The sequence below is a fragment of the Camarhynchus parvulus genome, chromosome 1, assembly GCF_901933205.1.
Source record: "Camarhynchus parvulus chromosome 1, STF_HiC, whole genome shotgun sequence".
Lineage (NCBI taxonomy): Eukaryota > Metazoa > Chordata > Aves > Passeriformes > Thraupidae > Camarhynchus > Camarhynchus parvulus.
In genome coordinates this window covers 26387090-26412241 of record NC_044571.1, presented here as the reverse complement: position 1 = coordinate 26412241, position 25152 = coordinate 26387090, and the positions used below count along the sequence as shown (strand labels likewise).

General features: G+C 38.3%; 2 protein-coding genes across 8 annotated transcripts in view; one reads left to right on the top strand and one right to left on the bottom strand.

Annotated features, from left to right (window-relative positions):
• TMCO3 (transmembrane and coiled-coil domains 3) overlaps positions 1–235 on the bottom strand; it is a 33246-nt gene extending 33011 nt beyond the window's left edge. Inside the window, exon 1 of the mRNA XM_030963828.1 lies at positions 4–235. The gene's annotated coding sequence lies outside the window, so the exon portion shown is untranslated. The remainder of the gene's footprint in view (positions 1–3) is intronic.
• On the top strand, positions 229–25152 carry DCUN1D2 (defective in cullin neddylation 1 domain containing 2). Of its 7 annotated transcripts, XM_030964271.1 has the most exons (8): positions 229–473; positions 1711–1755; positions 2867–3083; positions 6145–6313; positions 8802–8932; positions 19922–20004; positions 21244–21340; positions 22002–25152. In XM_030964271.1, exons 3-8 carry the CDS (start codon positions 2909–2911, stop codon positions 22079–22081), a joined length of 735 nt encoding a protein of 244 aa, XP_030820131.1. In that variant the 5' UTR covers positions 229–473; positions 1711–1755; positions 2867–2908; the 3' UTR covers positions 22082–25152. The 7 variants fall into 7 exon arrangements, with proteins under 7 accessions (XP_030820131.1, XP_030819807.1, XP_030819969.1 ...); XM_030963947.1 differs by lacking the exon at positions 1711–1755; XM_030964109.1 differs by lacking the exon at positions 1711–1755 and having other exon boundaries at positions 2687–3083.

Sequence of the window (25152 nt, the reverse complement as noted above, 5' to 3'; positions counted from 1 at the left end):
CACCTGAGGGACGGAGGAAGGTCCGCAGCGGCGGGGCGGGGAGGGCGGGATCGCAGGGCGGCGGGCACGGGTGTCAGTGGGCGGCGGCCGCTGGCGGAGGGCACCGAGGAGCCCCGTCCTTGCGGCCGCCCCTCGCCCCGCGCCGGTGCTCGAGCGCCGGGGCGGCGCCTCGGAGCGCAGCTGGGCGGGACCCGCGCTCCGAGCGCCGCCTCGCGGCGGGAAACGTCACCGCGGCTTCTCGCCGCACACCGGGAGTTGTAGTCGGAGCCGCGGCCCCGCAGCTGCCCCAGCGCCGCGGCCGCCGCCGCTCCCCCCGGCAGCGCTGCGGGCTCCGCACCGCGACCCCGCGCTTCGCCTCTGCGGCCCGTGCCCGGAGCGCTCCCCGGCGGGAGGCGGCGCGGGCGGGCCGGTGCGCGCCTGCGCGGGAGGCGGCGCCGGGCGGTGAAGTTGGTGGGAGCGCCGGTGATAAAATGGTAGGTTGTGCGAGCCCGGGGGGGAGGGGAGGCGGCGAAACCGTGGAGGGGGAGCCTCGAACAAGCCCCAGGCATCCCCTGGGCCGGCGAGCCGGGCGCCCCCGCACCTCCCGCCGCGCCGAGTCCCATTGCCCTGCCCGGGGAGGCGCCAGGCGGGGGGGACGAGCGGCGCGGGGACACGGGGACGCGCACCCCCTGTGCGGAGTCGCTCTCCCGCCGCCTCCTCCGCCGGGCCGGGAGCGGGGAAGGTCACCGGGGGCGGCGGGGGAAGGGAGGGGGCCGGGCCCCGCCGCGGGTATTTCGAGCGCAGGCAGCCGGCGCAGCGCGTACCTTTCCCTTTTTTGGGATTGGGCTGGCGGGGCAGGTCACCGGAGCTGCGAGTCCCTCGCTCCCACCGGTCCCCTCCCCGCCGCGGGACGCGGCAGGTGCAGTCGGAGGCGGTGGGAAAGGTGCGGTACCAATCCCTTGCTGGGTCGGGGTGGCGGGGTCGGCCGGGGCTGTTTTGGGAAGGAAGAGCTCTCCTGGTGCAGCTGCAGCAGCTCCAGCGCTTCCCTGGGGTGTGCGGTACGGTGTCATTAGCGCTGGGACAGGACTCCAGAAACGCGGCTGGGCTGTGCCTGGATGCGAGGTGCGCATCCGTGTTCGGGAGCCATCAGCGAGGGGTCACGCTGGGCACAGGAGCTCCGGAGCCGCCCCGGCCCGGGAAGGTGCGCGGTGCCGCTCCCGCCGCAGGCACCGGCCGCGGGTGAGCGGCACGAACCGTGCTACGTGGCAGGGCAGGGGGCTGGAGAGCCCTGTGTGTTTCTTATCGCTTCGAATTATTCAGTGCTTCATTTCGCTGGAAAATATCTGTAAATGCCTGGCGCTAGCTAGGCTTGAAAGAGGACGCGGGGTTTGCTTTGGCGTTGTTGGCAGAGCCCTCTGTTTTGAAGTGATTATCGCTAAGTTTGTTACCCAGAAGAAGTTTATGTAACTGAGGAAGATCTAGGTGCAGAGACTCCCTTAGACCTTCATGAAATTTTGGAGGCAGGCTGGAGCTGGAGCTTGCAGCCAAAGGATTATTAGTTATTTACTTACCAAAGTGTGTAGTAGTTATATTTTGGACGTTTTTCCTCCCACTTTACACATTTCTTGTGTAAAAAGAAACCTGGCATGTTTCTTCTTATATTAGATTAAAAAATCCTGTAGGAAAGACCAAAATCCTTATCTTGTTTACATGATGTCTTTCTTGTCTCAGGACCATCTATAGTCAAGACGTCCATATGGGTACAAGAGATAAAAAGTAAGCTGAAAGATGGTCCCATGTTTACTCCTCACTGGATCAGAATTCAGTTCTCTTTTAAGAGATGTATAAATTTTCCATTATACCTGACTAAGCTGTAGTGGGAAATTTGTACAAACTTCTCAGCTTAACTGTTGGCCCAGAACATGTGTTAAGTATGGTTTAACAAAATTGGAAAGTACAGAATATAATAAAAAATAGAGTTTGACTTAAGGTATCTCCTTCTGCTTCCAACTTCATGTAAAGAATAACGTTGAAATAATGTTACTAGCAAATTTTCTCCCTATAAAATGCCCATTTCTACCTCTTGGGTGTTCCAGAAGTTTAGGGATATTGTCTCCATGTGGTTGTTTTAATTGAGAGAAACATCATATTAATTCCTGTAGACCACTGCGACAGGCTTTTTTGTTGTTTAATGTGTTAGTGGTATAAACATATTTTTCAAAGTTTGATTAAAGCTTTCCATCACATTTACAGCAATCTTATAGTTTCATTGTAACATTCAGCAGTCTCCGATATGTCCATTTCATCTGTTTTATTTTTGCCTTATGTCTTCTGTTGGCAGTGTTTTATAACATTATTATATGAGAAATGCTTCTGCCTTTTTCAGCTAATGACTGATTGAACTTTGCATTGTTAATTGTTGCTAAGAAATATTAGGAAAACTCTTGGGTATTTTTTCTCCATGTATGGACTTACACAGAATTTGAGAATCTGTAAGTTGCACCTTTTAATTTCTCTTTTTTATAACCACTAGGCATATCTTTCAGAAGATAACCATATTGTAATATGACGAAACTTGTGTTTACTGCTGTTACAGAACAGAAAAAACGTCAGCATATGTGAGCAATAAAGCAGAAATACAAGTTTGTTACTGACAGAATATGTGCTGCTAAAATGTGTATATAGATGCTGTCATTTCAATTTTCAGAAGAAAATGCTGACTATTTAACTGCAGAAGAACAAGGCTTTGTCTTCCTGTAATTCTGAAGTGAAAGTTGTCATCAACAAGAAAAGTAAAACCTTTAAAAGATAGGCATTAGTGGTAGAATGCTGAAACAAACTTCTGGATTAGCTTCATTGGCTTTCCTGCTTCTTTTGCATCCCAAAGCACAAACTTAAATCGTCCCAGAAGGACAAGGTCCGCCAGTTTATGGCATTTACCCAGGCTGGTGAAAGGACTGCTATATACTGCTTAACACAGAATGAATGGAAACTAGAAGTGGCAACAGACAACTACTTCCAGAATCCAGACTTGTACTACAAAGAATCCATGAAAAACTCAGTAGACAAGAAGAAATTAGAACAATTATATAATCGATATAAAGGTAAGGTTTCGTTCTCTGGTGAGTTTTTGGTTGGTCAGCTTGGGGGTTTTTTTGTTGTTGTGGATTTTGTTTTGTTTTTCTGTAAATTATGTTGTGTGACAACTTTTTCTGCTTTGCCCTCTACCATTTTTGAGGAGTTTTAAGTAAAGCTTGCTTGCTTTTGCTCCTCACTCTGTGTTTATAGTAATAAGAGTGAAAAAAGGTGTTAAACGCTCTTAATGATCTGTACACAACTTCTGTGGAGATTTCTGTAGACTTTAAAGGAGGAAATTAAACTTCCAGTGAGGAAAAAGTGCCAGCTGTCAATATTGTAGCAAAGTTTATTATGCAATTTACATGATTTTTTTGCCAGTAGCTGCTCTTAAGTGTGTATGATGGTCTTTTCCATGGCAAAATAATACATATTGTTCTTATGCTAATATTTGGGGGAATTAGTTCTGTTCAGAGACAGTAATATTTCTATACATTAAAAGCAAAAATGTTTCAGATCATCAAAAATGTTACAGCTAGGAGTGTGACAAAACAGTCAAATAAGAACTCAAAAACTAGGTACTACGGCCTTTTTTAATTCCTTCATGCTGGCGTATTACAGCAAAAGTGATGTGCTTTTTCAGAGAGATTTGGAGGGAAAACCACAGGAAAGTGGATTAAAGGCAGAGTGGTTTCTTTTCCAAGTTTCACTTTATGTCATTGTTAAAAAGAACAACAAAAAAAAAGGCATTTAAATATAATAAAGTATGTGATCCAGGTGACAGTGCTTGCAGAGCTGGGGCCGTCTGACATGAGTGTGCATTGTTTGTGTTGGAGCAGTGCAGGCTGGAATCATTGCTAGCTCCTGTTCAAATCCATACATCTCATGTTTGAAAACATGAACTCTTAACCACTACCCAGCTATGATTTTATGTACTTTTCTAATTGAAATATATGGCATGTTTTGTGTACGCTTCATCTTTTTATGTTACTGTTCCACCATTTTTGTTCTTCTTTGCATAATCTGTTCTATTTTAAGTGCAGACATTCTTTAATACTTCATTATTGTGTGGTAATAAATTATGTAGGGACAAAGAGGCAGCAATGCTATAGCATTTCTTTGTGAAAACAAAAACCCAGAGACAAAACTCAGAGAACCATGTTTTGGTTTATATATGCCTATGTGAACATTTTTATATATATAGCATATGCATATATCTGAATCTTTTGTTTGCTTCTTGAATGTCAGTCTTGGAGATTGCTGGGTCAAAAATATATATTCAAATTTATAAGTGTTGTTAAGACTATCTGAAATGGAAGAAGATTATCACAAATGTTATTTGTTATTTATAAATTTCTAGCAGTGGCAAACTGCACCGTCTGACTTGGGTGGAAGCAAGTCTAGCCAGGTTATGTCAGTGTTTTAGTTAGCAGCACACCTTTGCAGTTCTGGCACTAAAAACTGAAGATGTAAACATTAAAAATTTTCACAAGATTTGACAGAAGATGATAAAAGTTTTAGTTAAGCACCTTACCTTAATTCATATCAGGCTTAAACCTGAGTCACTGGCCCCTGAACAGTAAGGGATTCCTTTGTTCTACAAGGCCTATAGAATAGTGCACTATACTTGAAACCTGAAATGTCTTTTTCTGTGCTGTTTTTTCTTTGTTTTCCTACCTGTTTACTGAGGAACTCTGTCAAAACAACCATTGCATTTTTGTTACTACTTGTCTGGATGATGTGAAATATGATAGGGATGAAAAGTCCTTGTTGAAATCCACCAGAATTTTTCCACTGATTTCAAGATAGTGCACATCTTGCCTTCAGTTCTTCAATTACTCCCCAAATACAAAGAAATATGTTTTACGTGTCTTAGAAGTAGTTGAATAGATATATTTACTTGTTATTTGGGATCAAAGGTCTGTGAATTATTATACCATGGGTGTTATTCTTGGTTTAATAGATGTGAGTCTGTTTGCCAAATTAACTTCCTCTCAGGAATTTGCAATTTCTTTCACTGTAGTATTGGCTGGAAAAGTAAAAGAGATCTTAGCTTAATAATTAAAATAAAATTCACAAGGGTTTATCTAGGCTTGATTTTTTTTTTTAATCAAGTTCTTGGATCAGGACTTAAAAATGGCATGGTTGAAAATGGTAGCAGTTTAAGAAGTTAGTATTAAGTCTATTCAAGGGACACTTCTTTTACATAGCCCAGCTTATGATACTGAAATGTCTTCCTCTCAAAAGCTGGGAAAGACAGTTTTGTGGTTTGCAAAGTCTCAAGCTTTGCGAACTAGAGGTTTGGGTTTATTTTCTTTTGTTTTCAATTGTTTTTTTCTTCTCCAATTATCTAAGTTAGTGTGCAGGGGGTTGTTTGTTTGGGGGCTTTTTTGAGAGAGAATTTTGTTACAGAATTATTATAAGGCATCTACCAACCTTCAGAAAGGTACTACTGGGGAAATAGTGTGTTTCACTTGTACTAAATTATATTAATTAGCTTAAGACTCTGTTATGCTAAGGCATTGTTTGAACAATGTTTTGGTGATTTCCCTGACTTTTAATTAAACTCCCAAAATGTTTGGATGTGGTCTTTAAGTAAATGTAGTGGATACCCATATGTCACTATCAGGAAAAAAAAAATCAAGGATCTAATGTGGTAGGTGTGTTTTTGTTGGACTTGATTTTGGGTTGGTTTGGGGTTTTTTTTAAGCTTAATCCACACTGACCAATATAACTATGTTGTACATTTTGATGTGTTTATCACCCTTACTGTTTCTAAATGTAGGCAGCATCTTCTGAGTTAACTCAAATCTTTTATAGGGGATTGTGGAGGGAAAACAAAATTATTTAGTTGATGTCAGCATGTAAGTTCAGGAAAAGTTGCAAACCAATTTCTCTGTAAGTTTACAGAATGCTTAATCTATTTACTGATTCTCTTTTAAAAATACCTAGGCTTAAAGTGAAAACATTTGTGAAGGTTATGAAAAAATGTATACCTGTATTATGCAGCACATCAGAGCTGTCAGATGCTTATTTGTTAATATGTTTTATAAACAATTATAGTTCTCATATTTGTATTTTGAATTGCAGACCCACAAGATGAAAATAAAATTGGCATTGATGGGATTCAGCAGTTCTGTGATGATTTAAGCCTGGACCCAGCCAGTATCAGTGTTCTGGTTGTGGCATGGAAATTCAGGGCAGCCACACAGTGTGAATTCAGTAAAAAGGAATTTATTGATGGCATGACAGAGTTGGGGTAAGTATCCATTTCTGTGTAGTTTGTAATGTAAGGCCTGAACTATGTTTCTGTTCAAAACATTTTCAGTTAAATTCTGTGAAGCTTTAAAAAGCTGTTGGGGCTAGTGCCAAGCTTAACAGGTGCAAAATGCCTGTAGTGTCTTGTCTTCCCTAAATTGATGCTTTACTGCAAAGCCATAATGACCACAGCATGGGGAAGCAAAACAATTTCTACCTGTACAGCAAGGGAGTCAGATGATTCATGTATCTTTTTATGTAGTACATAGTAAGCATATGCATATTTGTGTTAAGGATTTGAGTTGGACCTCCTGCTGTTAAAAATTGAAATTCACTGGAGGTGTATGAAAGGTAAAAAAAGTCAGTGTTGATGCAGAAAAGAAATAGGAAAACAGAAAAGAGCCTTTAATTCTTTCCCTTGCCACCAACAAATGGACCCATCTTTCTTTTTGTCCATTTTACCACCTATACTTTCCTCTCTTTCATACTAGATACTTCATTTGTACAAAATATCTGTGAGGAATTGAAATAAAAATGAGGATACTGGTAGTAGAAACCATTGGTCCAACTGTGATGTAACTGATAAAAAATTCCTTTCTGGGTTATGGAGCTGTTCTGGATAATAGACTTTGAATGTTGTCTCTGCTTACCAATAAAGTCAAGCATACCATATAAAATAGTATTTTGTGTATAACTTTTCATTGAAAAAGGAGCAGCATTTCTAATATTTAGAGATGTCAAATGACTCTTTTCAACAGATTGCATTAAATGGGTGGATAAGTACAGTTTATTACTTATTCCTCTTTTTTGTAGATAAACAATTTCATTTGATCTTAGAATGGCACCTTCATCAATACATTTCTAAGACAAACTTATAGGAAATGCAGTGGTTGTTTCTTGAGCAGAGATTGTAGCAGTCTGATGTTACTGACCTCATCAGTTATTGATTTCTTTTTAAGCTTTCTTTTCTAGGAAATTGTGATGAAATAATTTCTGATACTATCTGAAGTTCACTGCTTTATTTTTTCCCACTGGGTAGCTTTGGGTAGAAATGACAAGAATAATTATGATTTTCTAACCATGGACAGAAATTAAGTGCTCATGCTATTATATTAAAGGTTGCCAGCATTTTATTTTTTTTTCATAGAAGTGATTAAAAAGCTTTTGCTAAACCACCTGTTCTTGGAGCAGCCGCTGTTCTTAGGAGCATAATATGGCTGTGCCTGCTTGCCACAGAACTTAACTGAGAATTTGGAATGATTTTGTTATGTACTAGGAGGCACAGTGTCTGTGGTTTTTAGCAATGAAGACAAGTGAGCAGTCAAATGGGAAGACATTCTCTGAGGCTTAGATCACATAGCATCTGTAGGATGCATATGAGTAGGTATATTTATTGTCTAGATCAAGTCCCTAGAAGAAGCTCCCAAACTGAGCTTCTCAGTTGAAGATTGTTGGCAGAATTCTTTCTTTTCTCTGCCAGGTACTGCTGGAGACCAGAGAAGTACTTATTTTTATCTGTACCATGCAAGACAGTCAAGACCGTGTGTGTTATGGATGTTGTTATAGTTACCCATCCTTTAACAGAATTTTTCTTGAATCTTTAGAATAAATACAAACATTTAACTATGGGGAACTTTCAAATACACAGTGTTAGTTGTGATACTGCTTCTTTTAGAAACCCATTTGCTTCACTTTGAGTTTCTAGGTACAATTCAAGATACTGGTATTGTCCTTGTGAACCTTGAATATTCATTTGATGCCTTGTTGTGGCAGAAACACTTTCCCTTTTAAAAGTGTGACTTCTCAGCTCAGGTGTTTTCACTGAAAATGCTTTGGTGGTGTTATTCAGGGATGTGTTTCTCTTAGAATTTCAGTAACTTGATTCTGTCTTAGCTTACCTGTGCCAGGCTGTTCAATAGTTTGCCAGCCTTCAGGCTATCATTCAAGACTTATTTTGTTCCTCAGTTTTATTCTCAATTGTTTTATGATAGGGAGAGAATGACTGCAAATAATACTTCATGTAGTTGGAAAGTCCTCAAATGTTAAGATGAACTGTAAAAAATGTAGTGTGAAGCTCTTTATTCAGGAGAGTAGGGAATAAGCATTGTCTGTCTAGATTAAAGCAAAACCACACACTTGTGTTACAGCATCTGTCTCAGGGGAAGGAATAACAGAGTTCAGTGAGGGTTGGGTGTTCTTTAAGAACAGAATAGCATCTGTTCAGAAATTCATCAAGAGGTAGAAAAGAACTTAAACCACTGAATCCTGCTTGCATTGTGTACCTAATGGATGCCTCTATACAATGTTCCACTTAAAATTCTTTAGTAAAGGCACATGAGCATTATGTTTTTCAGAATGCTATCCACAAAGATAATTACTTTTATCTTAACCACTGTTTTGTTTTGCTCTTAAACTAAACAGTAAGAATGGGGGGGGAAAGTACGAAGGAATTTTAAATGTATGCAAATAATGTAATCTCTTTTGAACAGGTGTGACACCACAGAAAAGCTAAAAGCTCTTTTGCCAAGGCTGGAACAAGAGCTAAAGGATCCAGGAAAGTTCAAAGATTTTTATCAGTTTACTTTTAACTTTGCTAAAAATCCTGGACAAAAAGGTCTAGGTAAGTAGAAAAAAGAGAAAATGTCTGCAGTCAGTGAAGTCTTCCAACTGTTTCCAGTACTACAATATTCTCATTGGCAATTGTATAGTAAACTCTTTATTGATTTCTTTTACTGACTTCTCTTTCCCATCTTCTTTCATTTAATCTCTTACTCACATCCCCTTGGTGCAGATAATTTAATGGGGTTCTCTGGCAGTATTGACATTCTCTCACCTCTTGTCAAATGAAGTTCCTGCAGTTCTTCAAGACCTGCCAAATTTTATTTCTTTTAAATACTGAGCTATTGAGCTCTGTGTGTTAAGAACCACTGAAACAAGATGTTCATATCAGCTGAGGAAGAGGGAGAAAATTGGGCAAAAGTTACTGTTCTTAAAATCTTTCGTTTTAGCTCAGTTTTTATGTAAAGTTTAGAAAAAGAGTATTATGGACTTATTTTAAAACTAGTATAAACATATGCCTATGTTTACTCACTAGTTTTAAACTATTATTCTTCATAAAGTTTGAGCTTTATCCCAATACATGCCTTGTATTGCTGGAGTAAAACTGATACATCATTTAAATTCCGTTTGTTTCTTCAAATCAAAAATATCTAGTTTGTGAATAGATGAAAAAACCAGTAAGATGAAGCCCACTCTTTTCAAATTTATGTCCACTTCCAGAAGATCCTGTGTAGGAAGGAATTAATGTTTTGTATGTAGAATAGCACTGTATCATCATCCCTGTTCTTTGTGCTGTGGGTGAGAGGAAGTGGTTTGTTGGTTTTTTTTAGGGTTTTGGGGTTTTTTTTTTTTTAGCATAGTCACTTTAAATCTGTGTCTAAGTTACTTGGAAAGTTGATAAATGTTTTTCTCAAGAACTGTTAGGAGAGCAGAGTATCAATTTAGACCTCAACCAGGTGTGTCTGTTCCACATTCTTGACTTTGAATAATCTCTCTTGTCTTTCCTGGTGTCTTTTTTTTTTTTTTTAACTATGGACAGCCTTTAGCCAGTTTGTATTTTTCTTCATTTTTTTTCAGCACTTCCATTTTTCATTTCATCTGTCACTCTCTCATGGCTTGTGTGCCACTTTTGCTGACAGGAAAATGAAGAAGTTTTGTAGTGGCTCTGTGAGGTTGGTTAGGATTCTATCCCTTAGCTAGGTCTTCATTAACAAAGCTTAGTACTTCCAAATTGCAGGAAAGGTAAGTCAGTTACAGCTGAAGTTGGAATTTATGGGATACCTAAAGAAGTATTACAGATAGCTTCCTGTTTTAATTGGGTCATTCCAACATGACATTCATGAACTTCTATTTCAAAAGCTTTTCACCTAAGCCTGTATGAATAGTGGATCAGGAGAGGCAGCACAATCCAGATTTGGAACCGAATGTACTGTTTATTTGACATGAGGAGGAAACTGACTTGTTTTCCAGTACTTCTTTTTATTCTGTATTGGGGGTCCTTTCATTTAGAAGTCTGTCTTCTCTGTTGTGTAAGAAAGATGTTTTATTGCCAGAAAGTTTCAAAGTTCCTTTTTGCACTAAGAGTTGATCTATTAGCAGGAGAAAGTAAGTGCAAAAACTGAAGTAAAACTTAAACTGTGGAATTAGTTGGTGGGTACTGTTGCCGATTCCAGTTTTCAGAAATTTTAGTAATTTCAATAATATGTAGAGTCTCTTCATTTCTACTACTTAGTTCTTACAAGGCAGTATATTGGTGGCACCTTTCATCAGACTTTTTCTGGTTTTGCTAAGATGATTCTAGATAGTAAAGAAATATAAGCAGATGCCACTTTCCTTACTTCAGTAGAGATACACCACATTTCTTGGATCGCCATAGGTTGAGTAGAGAGAGACTATTGAGCAAACATACAGACTGATGAGACATTTTTGAGTGATTGAGGCCAGTGATAGCTCACCCAAATAAAAATTAGCACTGTATAGTTTGGAGCTGGAATTTTTACAGGGATTATCCATAATAGTGGAGCTAAGAGGTGAAGGAAAAAAGTAAATTTACAGGTAGGTGTTTGTAATAGCCACAGAAGGAAGCAGTATGTTGTAACCAAGGAAGAAAATCCCACCAGTTATTTTACTGGGGTGCTTGTATGAGCTGAGAGTTGTAGTTGCTTCAGCTACATGTAATGCAGGTTTAGGTTGGTTTTTCTTTTTTTATTTCACATCCTCTTCTCTGTATACATTTACATATTTTCTCCTGGAATGAGAAACTGTCCATCTCTCCTCCCTGTCTCCAGGGCTGTTTGGTATTTGTGTCCAATGACTGTGCCATATTGTCAAGGAGATGTGGAAATTTTTATCAGCCATGTACAAAGTCTGTTTCTGTCCTACTCAGTTTGGAGCCTTTACTTTGATTATGTCCAGATAGTTAAACAGAATGAATAATTATATTTGTTACCATCTGAGCTGGTAGAAATCTGTGCCTAGCTCTGTCTAGGTCATCTTACAGTGATCACCTCTCCTTCTTCCCCACATGCACATAGATGATAGTCAGTCAGTATAGGATGCTGCGTAGCTCCTGCCCAAGCTGCTTGCCTTAAAGTCTTACTGGTGAATTGTAACTTGGAGGAGACTGAGGTGTCTGTAAGTTTATGTCAAGTAAAGGATATACATGAATCGTTTGAGTTAATGGAGTGGAAATAATCTAGAAATTATTTCCTAAATTTCAGTTGCAGACTATTTTAATGTGATTTTCCTAGGGTCTGAAGTAGTCAGTGCTTTTTCTTATTAGGCTGGGAGCTTAAATCACCAAGTCTGGTAATTGTGCTCATTGGTTAGGGGACTGATCTATAGGCTACAAGAATATTGTTTGATTCTTGGATATACATGTGACTTATAAATGTGCCTATTTGAAAACTAACAGAGTTTGACATAGTGCCAGTGACAAATAAGAAATTCATATTCTTAGCAGATTGCTAATAGAAACCTCTTACAAAAGAAGATGTAATTAAACTCCTTCTGTTGGGTCCTTCAGGCTAAGTGATAGGGCATCTTTTTTTTTTTTAAAGAAATAACTCTTGAGACTAGAGCTTACCAGAAATTTGTCTGTGATAGGCAGACTGACTTACACTATTATTTTTAATGTTTTTTTCTTGTTTATTATCTTAGCATATTGAAACCATAAGAAATGAGTGGAATATCGTTAAAATGTTCAAGCAGCAATGCCTTGGTTATGAGTCATGTTCACTGCTCCATCATTTCAGATTACTTTTTTTAAAATCTGTATCTGATGTTTTAAGAAGTGATAGGCAGCAGTTATTACTTTATTTATTGTCCCTTCTCCTCTGAAAAACACCAGGAAGTAGTGATTTATGGGTTCCTTTTTAATATGCTAGGTTGTCTTTAAATTTAGAAGGTAGAGAAATACTTACATAGTATATTCCCTTATGTTAGACAGGGTCAGCATCTACTAAAACCAATTCTTGCACATGCTTTTCTAGCCAAATGCTCTGTGGTATGCTACAATATATGCTAAATTGCCTTTTCAGTTTCAATAGGTATTAATAAGATTTGGAGTTTGATTTGTACTGGTCCTCTGGCTGAACAAGTTTGAGAGCCATTGCCTTCACAAAATATAATCTTAACTTTTTGATGGCAGGTTTCATACATCTTTGTCCATGTTTGCTTAAACCTATTGTTAGATGTTTTCTTTTTCTAGCCTGTAAATTAAATCTCTGTTTCTGAATTTTCCAGTTTAATACTTTAACCAGCCAAAGTAAATATACAGAATATACATTTTGTTAGAGTGAGTAACGACTTCTTACATAGTGATTATGTATGTGCCTTCATTTAGTCTCTGGACTGAGTAAAACCAACTACCCTGATAAATTTTATCTCCTAGCTCTGTGATACTGGAATTTTGTCTTCCAACTCTCATTTCCTTTGCAATCAAATTGATCTAATTTTCTCTTGTCATGTAGTACCCAAACAAGCCTGATAACCTTCCATGTGTCTTAAGTATTTTGCTTCTTGTTTTGCATCCTTTTGAGTTTGCTGAAGTTTGATACTGTCTGCAGTTTGCAGTCTGTTTTACTGTTGGGTTTCTGCAGCACTGCAATGTACCCAGTCTGACCTTTCTCATTTGATATTTCTGCAGTTGATTACTCTCATTAGCACTATGACTTTGCACTTCCCTTTAATGAAATCTTTCTTACTTACTTCCACATGATTTTCCATTTGTCCAAATAATTTTGAATCCTAATCCTGTCTTCTGTTGTGTTAGACTTTTTTCAGGTTTTGTCTGAGTTGCAAATTTAACAGAAGTTTTCTTTGTTGTATCATCTGAGTTACTTAAGTATTGGGCAGTGTTAGATGCAGGACTGACCTACTTGGATGAGTAACTTTCTCCCAGTTTGGCAGGGAATGCCTGAGGTTCTTCCAGAACTTCTTTGACCACTGTGAAGTTTCAGACATAGTAGGAGTTTGAGATTGCTTCAGTGTACTGAGGTGAATTTCACCATATCTGGCTTCACTTTGGGCAGCAGTGCTTGAAGACAGAATTTCTAAAAGTTTTTTTTTTCTGAAATAACTGTCGGTTCTCATTGGATCTTTTTTGCTTGGAGCGTAGCTTGGAAAAAATCTCCTGAGTGTCCCAGACTTTCTGGAGTTATCAGCAGGACACAGTATCTTTTATCACACCAGCTGCCATTTGTAAGATGAGGAGTGGGAAGGCACAGAAGCTCTTCTTAGAAGTTTTTTGGGTGATAGAAGAATTCTGATGATACCTGACACAGCTGTTTTCATAATTCAGAGGGGATCTTGCTCCAGGAAAGTGGTCTTGGAGAGTAGGAGTGTGTGTGTAGTTCTGTGTTTTTATCTATTTTTGGACTAGCCTGTCTTCCCTTGCTTTTTAATTTCTTCTTCTCCACTTCCTCTCAAAACCAATGCAAGAAATTCTGCCATTATGTAATCAGATGGGAAGAAATCCTCTCCAATAAACTAAGTTACATCTGTTCTGTCATGCCCTAAAATAGACACAGAATTCAGTACACCGATAGTCATTCCTAGAAATAGGACTGCCTTTTATAGGAGTCTCTCTTCCACAGTTCATGTGGTGACAGTAGGGAATTTTTATTTCTCCTTGTATCTGCGGGACTTCCGTGGTCGCTGTGGTCTCATCCAACTCGAATGTTTGCATTGACTTTTGTTAGCTCAGTATTGCCAGGTGGAATGCTCCAGCCTGGGCTCCTGCTGTTTAAAGAAGTGACAGTAGTAGCAGTGCCCCAGGGTGATATCTTGTGTAAGGAGTGAGAGGCAGGAGGCAAAAGCTCAGTGCATAGGATCTGCCATGATGATCTTGAAGTAGAAAATGATGTTCTGATGAATGTTACTAAGCACCCAACTGTCAAGTGTCTTTCAAATACATCTGAATATATTTGATCATTATCCAAGAAGACAATGAATGCTTATAACTGTTAAAACTGTGATGCTGTAAGTGGTGGACAGAATTAAGGGAAAAAAGCCAGCCAAGTTTCAGCACAGCAGTGCCATCTCAAGGGCTGCATGTTGGACCTGGAGTACATAATATTTAGATATATTAAACTTGATTTGCATTTTGTCTTTTTATTCTGAAGGTGCAGTTTATCAAGTTATCTGGTTTGCCAGGAGACTTTAAAAATAAATATTATGGATAACTGTGATTCTGTCTTTAATCTGCTTTCTTATGTTCTTACTACTGTATATAGTGCAATAAACCTTAACTTTTGTGTAGTGTAGATTTGAAGAGGTTTATCTTGCATTCTGCTCCCAAGGTTCAGCTTTCCTACTGCAGTCTGAGTGAAATTTTGTATCCTAGCTCTTGTTGGTAAGTGTATTAAAGAATAGGATTATAGGTCTTTTGTCATGTCTGCAGAACAGTTCAGATTTCCAAGGGCACTTTCTAAACAAGGCCTTAGCTCTATCTCTTTTTTTTTTGTTGTTGTTGTTTGCTTTTTGAGCCTGATACTTGCTTTGATTCTCTTACTGGGTCTCCCTTTGAGCCCCAAAAAGACACGCTCAGGAGTTCGTTAAGAGTTTGTTTCAGCCCCAGGGAGGAGCTTAATGCATTCTTTCATGGTCTTCACCTTCCAACATGGAAACAAAAATCCGATTGGGTCCTTCATCACTTCTTTGTGATCCCTTCGTCTGCTTGCTGGCTCAAAAGGTTGTGCTTCCTTCTCTCTGCCAGTTTCCTGGGATCAAGCAAGAGATGAAAGATGAGGAGGGCATTCAGACTTGAATCAGATATTACCTCAAGACCAGAAGAATGACTATCTTTGCATCCGGTATGTGGACTTCAAGGAGGTTTCCTCTCCTATAAGCAGATGAGTATAATGTACTCTTTTTAATTGAAGCAACATCAGCTGGGCTTTTATCATAGCAGGATCTCAAGATTCTTTGAAGAGATCTTTAGACATTAGGGAAGGGTATTTTTTCTTTCTGTTCTGTTTTCTTTTTTCACTCTTGCCCTCCCTCCAAGCTAGTTCTCAAAATGTCCTCCCCTTTCAATGAAGAATTAGATTGGTAGGCAATTTATAGGAGTGAGTGCATGGAAGAAGTTGATTGAGGGCTATAAATAAATTTTATATTTATTTTGTAAGAGGTCTGTAAATGCTGTATTTTAGGTGTTCCAGTGACCTCGGTTTGGGTGTATGGTTCTTGCTTTATTTTTGTTCACATTTTCCATGTTGAAAATGCCAGCAGTTTAAGGAAAACTTAGTATAGAAGAGATGCTTTGATCAGTAAAAGTGTGGCCAGTTCTACTAATGCCTCATTTATTTATTTGCTCATGTTTGGGCCTTGTTTGGGAAATGAATATCCAGTCAACTTTAAGTCTTCTGTTGTTGTTTATCTGAATGGTACATGGTGAGATTTGCAGAGGCAAAAGGATTTTTGAACTGGCTACAGTCAGGTTGATTAGGCTGCACTCAAACTGGTGTTCTGACAATCATCTCCTAAGTGTAACTTGCATTCCAAAGCAGTTCATCTGTTTTAGTGCTTAAGGTGATAAACAGATAAACATGAAAGGTTCTGCATGGAATCAGGCTGCCTCAGCCTGGCAGATGCTGAGACAGAGCCAATGAGCACAGCCAGATCCTGCTGGGCTCCTGCAGGGCTCCTCTGAAATCCCTGTGCTGAGCTTTGCCATTCCTCCTGTCCACCACAGGCACTTGAGCCTGACACTGCGTTGTCTGTCCCCTAGCGCAGGGCACTGGGAAGCTCCTTGCCGATGTCTTTGCAGGGATGAGTGGATCCAGCTCAGCTAGATCCCGAGTTTAGCCATGATCTGTACTTGTATCACCCCCCTTAACTTGTTCTTTCCCCTTCTGCCTGTCTTCTGTGGGGGAGCTTCCAGTTGCAACTACAGCCTATTTTGCTCTAAGCTTTTGGCAATTCAATTAAGTGTTTTTAGGTTTAATCCTCATGGTGTATTCTTGTTTTTTGCTGATTAGGAAAGAAGAAACTAATTATTGTGTCTGTGTTCTTAGCAATTTGGAGGCCAAAGAAGACTCTTAAAAATCATTCAGAAATGAAGAAACAAGGAATTTATTAACTCACTGAATCTTGCAAGTATTCACTTGATGCTTATTGGTCAGGCAGGTATAATAGTCCTGTTGTTGGGACAGATTGACACCAGCTTTCATTGTTCTTACCTGTGCATCAGTTCCAACACAGTGCTGAAAAGCTGTATTAGTAATTCAGGTGAATTAGTGATAATATTCTATCCATTTCAAACATGAGTGCACAAACAGGTCTTGTTGGTAGGGCAGACTGAGAGCTGGAAAGCTCTGTTTGGCAGAGGATGACAAGTGAGTGCTGCAGTCCCAGAGGGCGGTTTTGGCACAGCAGGTGTAAATCAGCTGCGTTTCATGTTCCTCAGAAATCCTGCTCTCCAGCCAATTCCTTGCAATCTCTTATTTCTCTTTTTGTTTTCACACTTCCTTAATTTCCAGTGTGCAATAACTTCATTGCCCTGGTCCAAAATCGTAGCATGAGGAACTTAATTTGATTCTTATTTTTTTCATGCAGCAATCTAATAATTTTTTTCCTTTCTCAACAAGATTTGGTCAAATCTTAAAAGTAGACACAGGCTGTATTTCTCCTTCTGCATTAATTGTGCTGTTATCGCTATCCTGTTCAATCAGGATAGAAAAGGCTAAGGTTTTTTTAAAAGCCAGTTTAGAATGAGGTTTTAATGTTTGAGGATAGATCATGCTGCATGCAAAATACTATTTCTGATTGAGAAAAGCTGATAGTTTAAGGGTCTGCATGACATACAACTCTCACTAGATATTGATGCTAAAAATATTTTTGGATGGAAAGGAAAGCTCAAACCATATAATGTACAGTATATGATGTGGGTTTTTTTATTATGTTCTTCAACTTTTTAGCAATTTCATGCTTTGGATATGAAAGTGGATGTTAGCAATGAAGTCTCTCTTAAGCTGATCCTTGTCTAGGTGTTTTCAGAGATCCATGCATCTTCTGTTTTTAAGGTTACATTATTGGTCTATAATGTGGATAGCATGTATTTTGGTATTAAAAACCCAGCATATTTTATAGTTGTAGTTTGATTCTTATTGTAATGATGCCTTCATATCTATACAGCATTGAAAGAGGTATTCCTAAGACTGCCTGAGGAATTTTTGCCTTGCAAAAGCATGTTCCTGTGGGAATGCAGAACCCTAATGGCATAAGGGCTTTTCTCTTTTTTCAGTATCTATCAGTGCAGCCCTAATTGTAGCAGATCCACGGCAGTACTGTTTATTGATACTACTGTCAGCATGATAATGTAGACTTTGAACTCTCTAACTAGGTCTTCCATTTAAAGCAGAAAAAGCCTCTTTTTCTGTTCTCCAATGCCAGATTTTTCAACCTAGGTAGGGAGTTGTCTTCAAACAGAAGTGTAGGCATATCCCCCGAGATTGTGGCAAACCTGAAGGCCTAATTTGCTCATGTACTTACAGGCTGCATAAAGTGGCACCACTCCCAAAAGTTATAGTCCCATCTAGTCTTTGTGTTCAAATAACACTTGTGTTAGTTGATGGCTTTGTGGGATTACACTGAACCAGATGAGAAAGATGGACTTTTTCCCCCCGCTTTAGCAAATTTACTGAAATGAGAACTTTCCTCCATGTACCTACTGGGAAGAGCAGCTCCAGTGTGGACCTGTTTGATCCACTACAGAGCAGCATTTTCAGTGGGATATGCATTTTTCATATGTTATAGCAAATCACTTCTGTATCTTTGTGCAGGAGAATTCATTGGCAGACACATGTACACAGTGTCCCTAGAATGTCAGCTTAAGGCATTATTTCACATGCATTGTGTTAAACACAATTTTGCAATAATCACCTTAACATAGTACTGACTTTGACAAAAACCAAGGGAGTGTTCTCTCTTCTCTCCCTTTAACTTCTTCTTTTGGGGTATCTTTAATCATCTTTTTTTCCCTACCTGTACTTTCTTCCTTTTTCCAAGGAATATTTCAATCCAAAGTATAAACTTTTCAACTATTAAGGTGTTATTTCTTCAAAGTGCATTTTGCTTAAAGTTGTCACATGATAGATTTGCAAGGTTTGCTTGGAGAGCTTGAGTCTTCATAAAGAAGCATGAGTGAGTGGGATCAAAGCCAGTTACTTCACAGTGGAGTTTAGAAATGATTAGGTTTCTCCTTTTTCATTCTTTTTGCTTTTAATTTGGGATAACAGATAAGAATAATTAATCTGCATATCTAAGTAGCAGGTAATGCTATTAATTACTCTCTTTCTCATATATTTTGTGAAAAACGAGAGAAAGTGGTGGCATAGACAGGAGGAGCTGAAGGAAGTTTATTAGAGCATAATTCAACTTCTGTACTGAAGAGCGCTGACCATAGTAGGACAAACACTGGCAGCACTGTCCCTGTGTCCATAGGTAGAGGCATATTGCATTTCTCTGCATCTTCACTGCTGCACTTCATCCAGGGCCCAGCCCTGTCTGAAACAGGGACTCTAGGGGCATGGCTGTGTTAAAATCTGGAACATCTCTTTCAGACATGAAGCTTGATTTCAGGTGACAGTGTCCTTTGGTTTGTAGTGTGATACATACAATTTCAAAAACCATTCTTCTTGTAGGTGCAGGCTGAGCTTCTGTTTTATGTGCTATCACAGTACTTTCTCTCAGGCTTCATGTTCTGTTTACACTTTGTTGATACTGAAATCACAAGCTGAAATATTTCTGTGGTTTCAGAAAGCCTGTGCCTTATTTTATAGTTGCCCAGTAGTGATCATGTACTTAGTACAAGCACCAAAGCCATTAGGTATTGTGAGCTGAGGATGAAAACAGAGCTTCAAGGAAACATCCTTTCTACCCTTAAGCTGCATGTAATGTTGCTTTTGCCTTTCTCCTGAAACATTGGGCAGTGCTGCATCTTCCTGGAACCCTGCTTTCAGATCACTTGTCACGATGCAGATTTCTTGGACTTGTATTTTCAGTACTGGGTGTAGGTGTTTGTCCACTGAATGATGCCAGAATTATTGCTGTAAGGGATAATACCACAGATAAATGACTCTTTTTGTCCCCTCGGGTCCCTAAATTCCCTTTAAAGTCAAGCGAGTACAAAATGTGATAAATCAAGAGGCGTTGACATCTGTGGATTTAAATGTTTATTTCTATCAATATTTGCTATGTTTGTGCATGTGTGTATATTTTTCTTTTTTGTTTTGCAGAGAGATTTATCATTAAGTGTTCTGTTTCTGTAGATAGAAAGTAGCTTTAATCTGGCATTGGTGGATGGCGACAAACATATTTTAGTTTTATTGACCTTGATGTTCAATACAAAATCTATACTGTTACTGTTTTTCTTCTACCTTTTGGGTCAGGGAGAGTAGAAAACAATTCCTTATATTTTTTTAATGATTTTTGAAAGAATGTTATTTATTTGTATTATAATATACTAGGTGAAGCATTAATAGTTTAACCAGAAGGAGGTTATTGCTTATAATGTACTGCAGTATTTGTGTTGCTTTATCTTTTGCAGATCTCGAAATGGCAATTGCGTACTGGAATTTAGTCTTGTCAGGAAGGTTTAAATTTCTAGATCTTTGGAATAAATTTTTGTTGGTAAGTATGTACTTCATTCCTTACTGCCTATCTTATTCCACAGTAGTCTGGCTTTTGTTAGCTGTGTGCTTCCAATAACAAAAAGATGGGATATCTCTATACTTCCTTCCAACTTTTTCCTTTTTGAAAACTGATATAAAATACTTTCAATTCAAGCCAAATTAAATCTTCTCTTTATGGCTTTCTAATTTAGAAGAATGCAAAAAGATGCAGCGAAGTGATAGAGTGTTCTGCTTGCTTATTCCTGTATCCTCCTACTTAGGGAAGTTTCTGCATGAAAGGGAGCCATGACTGTAGATGGATCTGGTACTGCTGATTCTCAAGACAGCTGTGATTATTGTCAACTATGTATTTTACCATGCTCTGTCTTTTTTAGTACTAATGCATAAACTCGGTCTTTTTAAATCAGTCATACCAGAATTTAACATTAAGAGACTTTCCATTTTCCACAAAATTTTTTGCCTGAGTAATTAGGTTGATTAATTTTTTAGCTAATAGTAGTGAACTGATCTTGACAGTTTCCTTATTACCAGTGCAATTCTGCGGGCAGTGAAGATGCATGAATTAAACCTTAGAAATTCAAAAATATTCTTGTAAAAGACCGATTCACTCATCCATATTTCTACATTTGCCATGTCTATATAATTACAAAAAATGAAGTTTCATAATATATAATTTATTTTGATTTTCTTCATTTTATCTTTTGATCTGTAGTTTAGGAGAAATCAAAAGTGTTTCTGCATTTTTGTCCCCCAGTGCTTAATAGGGAAGGTGTACACTTTTTGAAATATTTTTCTGTAGTTTTTTTCTAATTTTTTTGGTATTCTATTTATTTGAATCATTGAATAATGTACCAATTTCATCAAGAGGGCTTCTGAAACCATTTCATGTTTTAACTGTCTCAGTACACTGTAAGACATCCAAATTCAGATCTGTAGATGCAACTGAAGAAAAATCTGCAAGTTTATGACCTGGTATTAAAGTGTGTTACTTTAGAAGAAATACTTAACCTGAACGTTTAGTTGAGAAGAAATACGTAAATTAAAAGATTTCAACCTGAGAAAGAAGCAAGCAGGAAGTCTTTCAGATGAATTTATTTTTGTTATTGTTTTTTTTTTTAAGATAAAGAAGGTGAAGAAATGTTTGAAATAGGTGTATTTCTGTATATGTCAATGTAAAATACTGCTATAGAATTTGAAAGTAGTTTGGACTGAACAGTACTGTTATTCCTCTGTACAGGAACATCATAAAAGATCAATTCCAAAAGATACTTGGAATCTTTTGTTAGATTTTGGAAATATGATTGCAGATGATATGTCCAACTATGATGAAGAAGGTAAGCAGTACCTGAATATCTTCAAAATTGGTACAGCAGAACTGAAATACTGCTATAAATAAACAAGAGAACATATTGTTACCTCGTGTCCTAATTTGTTTACCCTTAAGGTTTCAGCTGCCAATACTGTGTCATACTTTCTGCCAAAATGGTAGTGATAAGAAGGTTAACTGGTTTAATTAATTTGAAAGTGGGTAAAGATACAGTCACACCATTATAGAGCACGTTATTTGAATGTGTTTTGCTATAGACCTCTGAGTGAAGCAACGTTTTGTACAAAATTTTTGTTACCCTAAATGCAGTTTACCCTGTTACTAATTCTGTTTTGGAATGCGTGCAGAAATAAGTCCTAAGATATGAATGGCTATAATAAGAATGTCATGGTTTTGCTATCAGCTAATGTTTATATTTGTAGTGTGGAGTTCTGCATTTTAAATACGTTTTGGTTGTCTTAAGAACTGTTGCTGAAAGAAGAGATTCAAATGTAGAATTTATTAGTTAGGTGGTTTTTTTTCAAGTATTTTATTATTTTGTGCCTATTAAAGCTAAAGACAAGGCCAGAAATGTCAAAATGAGTTTCTAATCCTTTGTATTTGTAGACTACACCAGTTTGCTGCTGGTAATGGTTGGCTAATTTCTCAATTGCTTGATTTCTCTGTAGGAGCATGGCCTGTTCTAATAGATGATTTTGTGGAATATGCACGACCAGTAGTCACAGGAGGAAAACATAAAACTTCCTAACCCCAGATTTGTTGATCTGGACTAAGTGAACTGCAGTGGGTAATGAAGATTTGTTAGCTGATAACTGCACGTTGGTGCTGGTTTCAGTGGTCATGATGACATTCTGCAGACAAAACTGCAATTCCTCCTTCCTGCCTAAGGAAAATGATGGTGGATGTGTCGACACTTCAAGAACAAACTCAGAAGATCCAAGCTGTTTGTAGGCTATTGGCTTCAGTTATTGTACTGGTTGTATCATATAGGATGTAGATTTTGCATGATTTTATACTTTGGAGAAGTTTAACTAGAGGCCATTTTATTGAAGTTTTGACAGCACAGCATGCCATTCAGTTCATAATCCAAAGTGAACACCAGCAGTTACATAAATAAAAATGTATTATATTGTACTTATATTAAAAGCAGTATTTGTGGTATATAAATTAAATCCATAAATAAAACTTATGCAGTATGTTGTATTTTTATAAAAGTTAGTTCTGTGGATCTGTCTTAATACAGAATTGTAAAAAAAACCCCAACCAAATGAACGTATGCTTTTTTTGTTTTTAACTTATTGCCAAAATGTTAAATTTGTATTTTCACATCCTAGATGTATACAGTGATTACATCCAGCCTTTTGCTCTCTCCCAGTGAATTTGACTTCCTCATTTTTCTTCTTGAAGTGCTTGGACATGTAATAATAGCATTGCTGAGGACAGGCTGCTGCTCTATGCTGTGTTACAACTCCAGCTTTTTTTAGTAACCATTTTAAAGCAGACATTAAACAACCAAAGATGCTTTTATAATTCATGTTTAGTTATGATAATTCAGTTAGTCTCTAATTATCTGTTTTATTTATTTTTAATAGTGAACTGGTGGAATATGTATTTTATTTGTAGCTTGAAACATATCATAAATTCTAGCTAAATGCAACATAGTTGTAAATTCATTTCCTGGCACTTCTCAGAGAAAATAGATGTGAGTAAGCCCAAAGACTTAACTACTTGACTTCCATGGTGGAGAAATAGTTAGACAGATAAGGAGACTTTAAATTAATGATTACAAGTGTTCATGCCTATGAATGTGTTGTGCATTCAATTATATTTAAGGGGATTAAAAAGCAAATGAATGCAGTTTGTGATCTCAAGGCTGGTGAAATTGGACTACTTTTCACCAAATCTGAATTTGTTCCATCACTTGTTTCTCCCCTTTTGCCAGCCACTGATTATGAAGTGCACAGTGGTGTCAGTCTTCTGTTTCTCATCAGTGTCTTCTGATGTCTGAGCACAAAAAGGTTTTACCAGAAACTATTCAGCGTGTCTTCACACAGGGCTCTTGCAAATGCTACCTCATCAAAATGAGTTTGTCAACTGTACAAGTCTGTTAAAATGAAGAGTTGCTAGAGAGTATGTACAGTTATGATCAATATATTTTCTGTATTTAAGGCTGAATAGATGCAAGAATTTTGGAGAAAATAGTGCATTAAGTTGTATAAATTATATCTGTTTGGATCGTTGAAGTGTTGCATGACAGCAGACTCTTTTCTTTTATAGTTACCAGGGTATAAAAGCTTACAATATTCTCTTAAACTCTAATATTTAGAGTTTCATACAAGCATTATGTCAACACAATGTGCAAGGACAAGTGTATATTCTGTGTACAGAGACTGCCTTTGTTCTTCCACTTGCTACAATTTCAGTTGTGCATGGCATTTAAAAAGCAAGATGAGGGAAAATTGGAACAAATTAGTGATTTTTCTCTTAGTAGGAGCCTAGTAAGCAAGTTACAAATGCCCTGTGAGTGATTTGCTATGAATATTTGTCTTTTTGTGAATGTCAGCCTGGCCAAACAGCCACCAGGTGTCAGCGTCTGAGCCCGCTGCTGCCTGAAGCTCCTGTGCAGAGTTACCCACTGAGGCTCTGCCAAATTGCTGCTTTATGACTGCATCCTTTTCGAAGGGCATTTGTGTAAATCCAAGTATTCTACAGAAGTCAGCAGAGAGCTAGAAGCAGTTATACTCTTTTTACTGCTTTTGATTTATCTATGCCTCCTCTCCAAAAGAAGCCATTTCTATATCTGTCCCACAGGCTTTGCAGAATGCGTAACATCGTACAGCATCAGGTGCATTTACCTAGCCAGAAGCAATGGAATGCTTGTTACTCACACAACTGCCATTTAAAATACATAGATAAAATATGACAGACCAGAAGTAGCTTAATCTGTTCGTATGTGATGTAAATGAAGTTTCATAGCACTAGAGCTTGTCAAACATTTGCTCATGATGAGAGCTCCATCAAATCATTCTGATGAACCTTCTACCTTTTAGAATAAATAGAGCATAAAAAATGCATGTGGGTTGAGGGTTTTTTTCTTGTTAATCAGAGCAAGAAGGAAGGGATGCTTAGCCCAGGATTCAGTGTGTGTGTGCGTGTATATATATACACCCACACACTTAGTCTTAAATCTCATTCCTGGGGGAATCCTTCATGGGTGACAGTGGAACACTGGGCAAAATACTCCAGAGATAGTAGTTGATCCTTGTGAGCCAGGCTTTGAGGCTTGCTATGCTTTTTCTTTTCTTCTTCCTGGTCCTTTACCCATTTTAAACCACATGTGATTTTTACATTCCTGTATGAAGTAACACCTTCACACTTGAACAGTCATAAAAAATGCAAATAAACTGCTTTCACCTTACAAGTTTCTTACATATTTTAATCATTTGCTGTTGTCCGCAGTTTCACTTTACAGGGTACTCTGACTTCCATTTTAAGTAAGCTGATACAGTGGTAACACCTAGGCTGCTCCATTTATAATCCTAAATGGTACAGATGTCTTCAAGTTGTTCAGTGCATACAGTATTACTTCACAGATATGCTGCATGTATTTTTAAACTTGGTGCCAAGTTGTTTGGTTTGAAACTGAGCCATAGGATTTGTACTTGCCAATTCTAAATTTAAACGTAATTTATCATGTGTGTCATGCCAAGGAGAGCAAACCTGCAGGCATCTGCTCATTCAATGCACCTGGGAGATTTGCTGCTGAGTAAGCTGTACATGTGTGTGTATTTTTTGGCACTGGAAAAAGGAATAAATGGA